Here is an 11,834-nt window from a genome sequence, read left to right on the forward strand (position 1 = left end):
CCTCACTGCCCTCACCATGAGGAACCCCCTACCCAACATCCCCCAGCAGGGCATTCCCCAACCTCCTCACTGGCCTCACCATGAGGAACCCCCTACCTAACATCCCCCGGCAGGGCATTCCCCAACCTCCTCACTGCCCTCACCGTGAGGAACCCCCTACCCAACATCCCCCGACAGGGCATTCCCCAGCCTCACTGCCCTCACCATGAGGAACCCCCTACCCAACATCCCCCGGCAGGGCATTCCCCAACCATACTGCCCTCACCATGAGGAACCCCCTACCCAACATCCCCCGGCAGGGCATTCCCCAACCTCCTCACTGCCCTCACCATGAGGAACCCCCTACCCAACATCCCCCGGCAGGGCATTCCCCAACCTCACTGCCCTCACCGTGTTGAACCCCCTACCCAACATCCCCTGACAGGGCATTCCCCAGCCTCACTGCCCTCACCATGAGGAACCCCCTACCCAACATCCCCCGACAGGGCATTCCCCAACCATACTTCCCTCACCATGAGGAACCCCCTACCCAACATCTCCCGGCAGGGCATTCCCCAACCTCCTCACTGCCCTCACCGTGAGGAACGCCCTACCCAACATCCCCCGGCAGGGCATTCCCCAACCTCCCTGCCCTCTCCATGAGGAACCCCCTACCCAACTTCTCCCGGCAGGGGATTCCCCAACCTCCTCACTGCCCTCACCGTGAGGAACCCCCTACCCAACATCCCCCGGCAGGGCATTCCCCAACCTCATTGCCCTCACCATGAGGAACCCCCTACCCAACATTCCCCGGCAGGGCATTCCCCAACCTCACTGCCTTCAGCATGAGGAATGCCCTACCCAACATCCCCCGGCAGGGCATTCCCCAACCTCACTGCCCTCACCGTGAGGAACCCCCTACCCAACATCCCCCGGCAGGGCATTCCCCAACCTCACTGCCCTCACCATGAGGAACCCCCTACCCAACATCCCCCGGCAGGGCATTCCCCAACCCCCTCACTGCCCTCACCGTGAGGAACCCCCTACCCAACGTCCCCCGGCAGGGCATTCCCCAACCTCCTCACTGCCCTCACCATGAGGAACCCCCTACCCAACATCCCCCGGCAGGGCATTTCCCAACCTCCTCACTGCCCTCACCATGAGGAACCCCCTACCCAACATCCCCCGGCAGGGCATTCCCCAACCTCACTGCCCTCACCGTGCGGAACCCCCTACCCAACATCCCCCGACAGGGCATTCCCCAGCCTCACTGCCCTCACCATGAGGAACCCTCTACCCAACATCCCCCGGCAGGGCATTCCCCAACCATACTGCCCTCACCATGAGGAACCCCCTACCCAACATCTCCCGGCAGGGCATTCCCCAACCTCCTCACTGCCCTCACCGTGAGGAACCCCCTACCCAACATCCCCCGGCAGGGCATTCCCCAACCTCATTGCCCTCACCGTGAGGAACCCCCTACCTAACATCCCCTGGCAGGGCATTCCCCAACCTCACTGCCCTCACCATGAGGAACCCCCTACCCAACATCTCCCAGCAGGGAATTCCCCAACCTCCTCACTGCCCTCACCGTGAGGAACCCCCTACCCAACATCCCCCGGCAGGGCATTCCCCAACCTCATTGCCCTCATCGTGAGGAACCCCCTACCCAACATCCCCCGGCAGGGCATTCCCCAACCTTACTGCCTTAACCATGAGGAACGCCCTACCCAACATCCCCCGGCAGGGCATTCCCCAACCTCACTGCCCTCACCGTGAGGAACCCCCTACCCAACATCCCCCGGCAGGGCATTCCCCAACCCCCTCACTGCCCTCACCGTGAGGAACCCCCTACCCAACATCCCCCGGCAGGGCATTCCCCAACCTCCTCACTGCCCTCACCGTGAGGAACCCCCTACCCAACATCCCCGGCAGGGCATTTCCCAACCTCCTCACTGCCCTCACCATGAGGAACCCCCTACCTAACATCCCCCGGCAGGGCATTCCCCAACCTCCTCACTGCCCTCACCATGATGAACCCCCTACCCAACATCCCCCGGCAGGGCATTCCCCAACCTCCTCACTGCCCTCACCATGAGGAACCCCCTACCCAACATCCCCCGGCAGGGCATTCCCCAACCTCACTGCCCTCACCGTGTGGAACCCCCTACCCAACATCCCCCGACAGGGCATTCCCCAGCCTCACTGCCCTCACCATGAGGAACCCCCTACCCAACATCCCCCGGCAGGGCATTCCCCAACCATACTGCCCTCACCATGAGGAACCCCCTACCCAACATCCCCCGGCAGGGTATTCCCCAACCTCATTGCCCTCACCGTGAGGAACCCCCTACCCAACATCCCCCGGCAGGGCATTCCCCAACCCCCTCACTGCCCTCACCGTGAGGAACCCCCTACCCAACATCCCCCGGCAGGGCATTCCCCAACCTCCTCACTGCCCTCACCGTGAGGAACCCCCTACCCAACATCCCCCGGCAGGGCATTTCCCAACCTCCTCACTGCCCTCACCATGAGGAACCCCCTACCTAACATCCCCCGGCAGGGCATTCCCCAACCTCCTCACTGCCCTCACCATAAGGAACCCCCTACCCAACATCCCCCGGCAGGGCATTCCCCAACCTCCTCACTGCCCTCACCATGAGGAACCCCCTACCCAACATCCCCCGGCAGGGCATTCCCCAACCTCACTGCCCTCACCGTGTTGAACCCCCTACCCAACATCCCCCGACAGGGCATTCCCCAGCCTCACTGCCCTCACCATGAGGAACCCCCTACCCAACATCCCCCGGCAGGGCATTCCCCAACCATACTGCCCTCACCATGAGGAACCCCCTACCCAACATCCCCCAGCAGGGTATTCCCCAACCTCATTGCCCTCACCGTGAGGAACCCCCTACCCAACATCCCCCGGCAGGGCATTCCCCAACCTCACTGCCCTCACCATGAGGAACCCCCTACCCAACATCTCCCGGCAGGGAATTCCCCAACCTCCTCACTGCCCTTACCGTGAGGAACCCCCTACCCAACATCCCCCGGCAGGGAATTCCCCAACCTCATTGCCCTCACCGTGAGGAACCCCCTACCCAACATCCCCCGGCAGGGAATTCCCCAACCTCATTGCCCTCACCGTGAGGAACCCCCTACCCAACATCCCCCGGCAGGGCATTCCCCAACCTCACTGCCTTCACCATGATGAACCCCCTACCCAACATCCCCCGGCAGGGTATTCCCCAACCCCCTCACTGCCCTCACCGTGAGGAACCCCCTACCCAACATCCCCCGGCAGGGCATTCCCCAACCTCACTGCCCTCACTGTGAGGAACCCCCTACCCAACATCCCCCGGCAGGGCATTCCACAACCTCACTGCCCTCACCATGAGGAACCCCCTACCCAACATCCCCCGGCAGGGCATTCCCCAACCCCCTCACTGCCCTCACCGTGAGGAACCCCCTACCCAACATCCCCCGACAGGGCATTCCCCAACCTCCTCACTGCCCTCACCGTGAGGAACCCCCTACCCAACATCCCCCGGCAGGGCATTCCCCAACCCCCTCACTGCCCTCACCGTGAGGAACCCCCTACCCAACATCCCCCGGCAGGGCATTCCCCAACCTCCTCACTGCCCTCACCGTGAGGAACCCCCTACCCAACATCCCCCGGCAGGGCATTCCCCAACCTCACTGCCCTCACCGTGAGGAACCCCCTACCCAACATCCCCCGGCAGGGCATTCCCCAACCTCACTGCCCTCACTGTGAGGAACCCCCTACCCAACATCCCCCGGCAGGACATTCCACAACCTCACTGCCCTCACCATGAGGAACCCCCTACCCAACATCCCCCAGCAGGGCATTCCCCAACCTCCTCACTGCCCTCACCGTGAGGAACCCCCTACCCAACATCCCCCGGCAGGGAATTCCCCAACCTCATTGCCCTCACCGTGAGGAACCCCCTACCCAACATCCCCCGGCAGGGAATTCCCCAACCTCATTGCCCTCACCGTGAGGAACCCCCTACCCAACATCCCCCGGCAGGACATTCCCCAACCTCACTGCCTTCACCATGAGGAACCCCCTACCCAACATCCCCCGGCAGGGTATTCCCCAACCCCCTCACTGCCCTCACCGTGAGGAACCCCCTACCCAACATCCCCCGGCAGGGCATTCCCCAACCTCACTGCCCTCACTGTGAGGAACCCCCTACCCAACATCCCCCGGCAGGGCATTCCACAACCTCACTGCCCTCACCATGAGGAACCCCCTACCCAACATCCCCCAGCAGGGCATTCCCCAACCTCCTCACTGCCCTCACCGTGAGGAACCCCCTACCCAACATCCCCCGGCAGGGCATTCCCCAACCTCACTGCCCTCACCATGAGGAACCCCCTACCCAACATCCCCCAGCAGGGCATTCCCCAACATTACTGCCCTCACCATATAAAACCACCTACACTGCTTCAAATAAAAGTTCTGTTCCTCTAATGGGATGGTCTCTAGTGTTAAGAAGCCATTGATTTCTCCACATTGTTCGCTGCTTATTTTTCTTCTTTATCACCAATGAACAATTATCGCACCTCTTTGTTTTGTGTCCATATACACACTTATTTAAACATGCTAGAAAAGTTATCCACAACTAAGTGTTCACTGACCAAACATGCATATTCCATCACTGCAATGTAATGAGTGTGTTTGCTTCACATCTGCTTCTTGTTTCTTCTTTGCCATTGGTTAATATATGTATGATCTTACAGCCAACATGACAAAGATACGGCAAAAGTCTCCTCACGTATCATTTACTATTGATAGATGAATCATTTGCTAGAATTATTGGTTAGCCAATGCATTCATTCTCAGAATGGGTAAGTCCATCTATGGCCAACTCAAAATACCTTATAATGTATGTTTATACCACGTGAAGGCACTGTGGTGCACTTTTTTAAATTAATGGTTTTTAATCTTTAGTGCCCCATATAGTATATGAATAAGGACCAACAAGAGAGGAGTCTGGGGAGGGGGGGTTGAACCATAATTATTACATATGGTCTCTATAGTAATTGATTTACTTTCAGGAGTTTTGTAATGTCTAATTAGTTTATTAGTTGGTACATTTCCAAGCAGGATCTTCAGCTTCTATTGAGTATTTCTAAAATACAAATTAAAAGTGTCAAATATATTGAAATTCAAACAATAAATCTAGTTGAGAGAGAATTCCACTCAGTATATGATATTATCATTGGCTTTGATTATTCTAGCACTATATGTATGTTAAGGTTATAGGAAGGTTTTTTTTTTAAGTTTGACATTGGCTTTACTCTATGGAGCTTATTATCCCAAGCTCAGTAGGTCCCAGCAGATTTCTCCATAGACTTAGTGACTGGGTAAGTGAATAAAAGGAGCCAAGTTTAACACTTCCCGGTCAGTAGCCGCTGCCATTCTGATAGGAGCAAATCAGGTCAGTACATTATTGGCAGATCCTATTTCTCTGGGAGATGTTTCATAGGAAGAAATGCCTGGGGCTGGGCTTGCAGGAACGGCTGTTACAATGTAGAGCAGGTTTGTTTGATGCTTCTTCTTTCTTGTGATTACAACATATTGCGGCTTCTAATGGGCACTTCTCTTCCATATTCAGCACATCCTCAGCTATTAAAAGGGGAAACTTCTTGTTCTAAATATCTGTACTAATAAGTCAAAATCAACTGGACTTGCTGTGGTTTTTCTTGAAGACATTTTTGCACTGAAATGTCATCAAGTAAATCACAGCAAGTCCAGTTGATTTGACTCATTACTACAGATATACCATGACCTGGATGAATGAGAACCTTCACAAATTTTTTGCTCTAATTGGCTGATTCCAGCAATGCTCTACTGACACACAGCATGGTTGGGCGATTGCAAAAAAAAATATTGTAGGAAAAATGTCACTGACTTTAATACAGTTCTATTCATCAAACAGCTCTAACATGTTCTGCCTTCCTGCCCAACGTTGTTAGTGTCTTTTTTCAACCCAACTTACTATGTTACTATGTTACTATGTTACCTCTCCCCCCTTGCCGGCTACTCACTGCCCCCACTTCCCACTCTTCTCACATTCCTCACACTTGGATTAAGTCTGGGTTTAACTGGGGGTTTCTAAAAAGGTTGGCAATCACGGGCTAATGTTTTGGTTGAGCACAGTATGATCTTATAACCTGCATTAGATTTGATATTTAGTCTAAAACCTCTAAGACTAATGTAACACGGGCAGATTCTCAGCTTGTGGATAAGCGTAGGCCGAAAACCCGCCCCTGAGCTTCAAAAATCTGATTGTTGTGCCTCTAATCTATAGTGAGCAATCCATAGAAGCCTCAAGATCTGTTAGAATTTGAACACTGTGTGATGCACTGCTGTGGCACTAACCAACTGAGCCATCATGGGCTCTTTGTGCTGGTTCTGATTGGTTCTTTCTATCGGCTCCCTTTCCTCTGCCCACCTTGTTCTCTCCATGTGTTGCTCGTTATTTAATTAAGGGCTTTTATAATCCTGCCTCAGGCGGTTGCTTGTCGGTTAAAATCCTTGCTTTGTTCCTTGTTTCTGAGTCCCTTTCTGGTACTTTGCTCCCTGCCTGGTTCCCATGCTCCAGTACCCATTCTAGCCCTGTTCCTATGGATCTCCCTGTCTTGACCTCTGGTCTGTTCTTTGACTCCATTTGCCAGCTGCCTGTCCCAACTTCCAGCCTGATACTGAACTCTTCTTGGCTGCTGCTAGTCCCACCTACTGGCCTGATTACTGGACTCCATCTCAGCCTGCCATTTGCCACTATCATTGGGTTGTATATTCATTTTTGTTCCTTCTGTGCACGGTAAGCTGTTGTGTTATCCAATCTTGTTTACTAAATTCACATTCATTCTATCATGGCTTCTGGTCTCAGTTCTGCCATTTATGGTTACACTCCTGGTTATCCAGCATATAGGCTCTCATTTGGAAACCTCTCCTCAGTGTTTCTTCAAAACAAAAAGAAACAATTCTCCCAGTTTCAGAGAGGGATTTTCCACACTGACACCCAAAGGGGGTTTGTAAGTACCTATCTAAACTAACTACTAGTGCCAATAAATACACTTAATCCTCTCTTCCTATTGTGAAAGATCCTTTTACCCTCACAAAGAGATAGACAGCATTTCTTATGTTACTAGATAGTCAGCTCTGTGCTTCACATTTTTCAAAGAAGAACTACCCCACACAACTACTAAAAACAAAAGGAGTTTTAAACAAGGTAAAATGTTATTTATTTGTCTATGAAGATTCTCATTCATCCAGGCCATGATATACAGTATCTAGTAGAATTAAGTCTAACACAACTGGACTTTTCTGAGTTATTCTTGATGGACTATTGTCTATGAAGACTCTCATTCATCCAGACCATGATATACAGTATCTAGTAGAATTAAGTCTAAAGCAACTGGACTTTTCTGAGTTTTAATTATTTATTCAAATTCTTTTTCTTCCCTGTTTTCTCTGTGGTGGGTATGAGCAAATTGCTACTTTAGAGGCTTGCGTTAGAGCTCTAGGGCAACAAATGTCAACATTGCACTTGATTGTCCTTGGGAGGAGTCTCTTGCTCACTGAGCAGGACCTAGTGGGGTCAAATTTGGGGAGAAGAACAGCAACAGGATAATGAGGTAGTAAGCTGGGTAACAGCTGGGTAACAGAAAATCTAGTGCGGGGGAAAAGGGAGGCTGCCCTGGGGTTTGTGCATCCCAACAGATTTGCCAGATTGTTTGAAGAAAATGGATGGGAGCATGAACTCTGGACTGGTGGTTCTAGATGAGGCTGATCTCTCGAACAGCCGGAAGACCGGTTTCTCTAGTAGTGGTGGGGAAGAGAGCAGAGCTAGGCCTTCTTGCACTATAACTACTGATTCATGGGTCACTCTGGAGGAAATTCAAAGACACTTGAACATGTAAAGGTAAACAAAGGTCCAGGACTGAATGGGATTCATCCCAGGGTATTATAACAGACTTGGGGGTGGGCATTGAAAGTACTGTTTGTGTTTTTGCTGTCAATACTAAATTGGGCAAAACTATAAGTTCCATGCAGGATGTGGCCACTTTGCAGAGCAATTTGACTAAATTAGAAAACTGGGCAGCAACATGGAAATTGAAATTCAATGTTGAAAAGTTTAGATTAGAGAAGCAGAACTTTTATTTGAAGCAGTGAGGTTGGGGAATGCCCCATGTAGCTATTGTGATACTAAAATCTACAGTTAGTACAGATATTGGTATATATATTCAATTATATAGATACATTATTAAGAGTTTGTGCACTGGGATTTAGTTGGTGGGGTTGAACTTGATAGACTTTGGTATTTTTCAAACCCAACTTTACTATGTAACTCCGTTTAGAAAAGGCAATGTCCCAGCCCATTTGGATAGAACTGGCATGAAACTTTGTTCTGCTGGGAATATGTCTCTCTGTCGCCCCTTTTTCAGTCTTATATGTTGAATATTAATCATGTCAATCTGCCATCAATTGACTGTCATCTCTTCATTTCCTGATTACTGTACCCCTCCATGCCATTAGGATTACCAGCTCCTTGCAAAGTCTCTGTGTCTTGGCTTTTAGACTGCACATTATGAAGTCAAAGAGACAGTTTGCTTTCAGTCTTGGAATGTCAGCTCTGAGATCTGCTAAGCAGCGAAAGCTTCCTTTTGCCAAAGTTTTTCAATCAGAAATTACTTTTTTACTAACATAGGCAACCAATCAGAATGCCTATTTTTCAGAACCTTTCATAGCCTGTACCCTTACATTATCAGTTCTTCAAAATACAAAAATCTCTCAACATTTCCCACTTTGTGTTCCAATATCTCCCAGTTTCACTCAAGAACAAATAGGCTATGGAGTAAAGTAAATAAAAATAAAAGGGTAGGGTGAAAATGGAAGAGGATCGTTTGGTCACAGATACCCAGTTATCAGGTAAGCAATTACAATAACTAGGGGATACCTAACATTTTGGCACCCCTCAGTGATTGTAACATTCCTTCTGCTTTAATGCATAATAAGTGTAAGGAATTCTTCCCACTAATACTAACACAACTCTTTCATTATAGTTAATAGAATTATTCAAATCTTGATGAAAACATACAATGAGGAAGTGAAAAAAACTTTTTCAAAAGTTACTTTTTTCCTCTCCCAGGCAATGCGAGTGAATAATCACACAATGGTCTCTGAGTTTTTCCTTCTTGGATTTCAGCATTTCAACAATTTCAAAATTCTATTTTTTTTATTGATCCTTTTGATTCACATATGAGAATGCCCTTGTCATAGCATTGGTAACAGTCAGCCGAGGTCTTCAGTCTCCCATGTTCTTCTTTCTCCAACAACTCTCCTTCTCTGATCTCCTGCAGTCCGAGGTTATTGTGCCCACCCTGCTCAGAACTGTAATGAATGAAGGAGCTAAAATATCCCTTATTGGCTGTTTAGAGCAATTTTATTTCTTTGGTGCCACTGAAGTTTTACAATGTTTACTTCTGAGTGTGATGTCCTATGACAGATATCTGGCCATCTGCAATCCCCTGCGTTATTCTTCACTAATGAGCCACAGAGTCTGTGTTATACTAATTGTCATGTCATGGCTGCTTGCCCTTAGCATTACACCAATTACTCTGATTTATGTAGCTACACAAGAGTTCTGCAACCAAAATACCATCAACCATTTCTTCTGTGATTTCTTTCCTCTCCTGAAACTTTCCTGCTCAGACACCTCCTTGGCACGGATATTGGTAATTACTGTTGCTGTGCCTGTGATTCTTTTCCCATTCATGTTCATCATTGGATCCTATATCTGTATTGCCCATGAAATCCTAAAGATAGTGTCCAGTATTGGGAGACAAAAAGCCTTCTCCACCTGCAGCTCCCACTTGGCCGTGGTCTCCATATTTTATGGGACTCTCATTGTTACTTATGTGGTTCCCACAAGAAACCAGTCACAGACCATTAGCAAACTCCTTTCCCTTTTATACACTGTAGTGACTCCTTTTATTAACCCAATGATTTACAGCTTGAAAAGTACAGACATTAAAAATGCCCTTAAAAATATTTTACCAAATTTAACATAGGATTTTGAGTGCTTTTCAGTACATTGTCAATATAATAGAATTAGTAATATGAGCTTGATTAATCTGCATCTATTCATGTTTCACAATGTGAGCTGCCATACTATCCTCTATGAGGCTATCCATTTAAATTGTGTCCAACCATGTGCCATGGTTACATCTTCTTCTTTTTCATCAATCATCGCCATCATCATCAGTCATAATCACCAATCATCATAATCATCATCATCATCAATCATCATCACAAATCATCATCATCACAAATCATCATCATCATCATCATCATCATCATCATCATCATCATCATCATCATCATCATCATCATCAATCATCATCACCAATCATCATCACCAATCATCATCACCAATCATCACAAATCATGATCATCACCATCATCATCATGATCATCAATCTGTAAGGTGCTCTGCCGGTCCGGCAGACGCGCTTCTGTTCTGGCTACCTTAGGTCACGCCGGCCAGCAGATGCGCTTCTGTTCTGGCTCGCACCTCCGGGTACGCGCGCACCTCGGGAGACATTGTGGCGTAGACGCCGTGACATGCACAGTTGCGCGCATTGAAGTTATTGATGCCATTTTGGTTTTGGGTTTTGTTACCTTTTTGCCCTCGCTTCCTTTTTGGCACATAAACTGCCTATGTAAACCCTTTCCCTCAGTCCCTCTTTGCCCAAGCTGGCTTCTGGTTATCAGTTCCTGCTCAAACCTGTTTTTTTATTGTCTCCTGGTTTTTGACTTCAGCCTGTCTCCTGTTTACGATTATTGCTGCCCGCCTTGACCTTTTGCCTGTTTCTGACTTGTCTGTACCTTGTATTTTGTATCTATTCTCTGGAGTTTGCAGGGCCCCAGCTAGGACAGCAGCAGAAAGTTCTGGGGCCCCAAAAGGGTGTCGGTGAAGACCGAAATTAGCTGGGTGTCTCTGCTTACAGAAGGAGTCAGATTCTCATCAGCGGTATCATTTATTGGCTCCTGCCTAACTAGTACATTACACAATCATCATGAGTCATCATCACAAATCATCCTCCTCATCATCAATCATCATGAGCAATCATCATCAATCATCATCAGTCATAATCACAAATCATTATCAGTCATCTTCATCAAAGTATAAAGCACCACCATATTCCACAGTGCTGTGCAATAGAATAATGTATATACATCAAACATACAAATTTCTTTTGATATTATGGCATCCCTAATGTATTATCTCATGAAACTAGTAACAAAGAATAAAATAACCTCCTCATTTTTATAATAATTACATTTATGTAAGAATTATTACATGACTGGCCTTTCTACTGATACATACTTTATCTCACAATGTAAGTCAATAAACATCAAATAAAAACTAAAGAAAACAGGACTCTAGAAATCTAATTATAAGCACTTTCGACGGGTGGTGCAAAAGTTACTGTGAAATATGTTTTTTCCTCTGGAAAAGAAGTATTTTTGGGTTGAAATGGTATGTTAGATGGGGATATAGACAAATTGTAGGGGATCTTTTTTTTCATAGGAAAGAGCAAGAGGCCTCTGTTTAGACTGAAAAAAAGGCATTCATATCATGTAATGGTCTTTCATTGTGAGGGTGGGAAGGTTCTGTTTTTTTCTCAAACGCATCTGATATGGCACTAATGAAATGTATGAAAACCAATACATTTTCATTATTTTTAAGGAGTTTACAGTTAGGGCTAGAATTATATGATTTTATATACACTTGGGGTGCCCCCATGTTTTA

General features: G+C 48.2%; 1 protein-coding gene across 1 annotated transcript; it reads left to right on the forward strand.

Annotated features, from left to right (window-relative positions):
- Nucleotides 1–8,907: 8,907 nt before the first annotated feature.
- On the forward strand, nucleotides 8,908–10,089 carry LOC116409599 (olfactory receptor 5G3-like). Its single transcript, XM_031898329.1, has 2 exons — nucleotides 8,908–8,947; nucleotides 9,299–10,089. Exons 1-2 carry the CDS (start codon nucleotides 8,908–8,910, stop codon nucleotides 10,087–10,089), a joined length of 831 nt encoding a protein of 276 aa, XP_031754189.1.
- Nucleotides 10,090–11,834: the final 1,745 nt, after the last annotated feature.

Source organism: Xenopus tropicalis, chromosome 3, assembly GCF_000004195.4.
Source record: "Xenopus tropicalis strain Nigerian chromosome 3, UCB_Xtro_10.0, whole genome shotgun sequence".
Taxonomy (NCBI): domain Eukaryota; kingdom Metazoa; phylum Chordata; class Amphibia; order Anura; family Pipidae; genus Xenopus; species Xenopus tropicalis.

Excerpts from the sequence above, each read along its gene's own strand:
- LOC116409599 (XM_031898329.1), top strand. The coding sequence starts at position 8,908 with ATGGAAGAGGATCGTTTGGTCACAGATACCCAGTTATCAG. Across the intron at positions 8,948-9,298 it reads CACAGATACCCAGTTATCAG|CATTGGTAACAGTCAGCCGA; the intron begins GTAAGCAATTAC and ends CCCTTGTCATAG.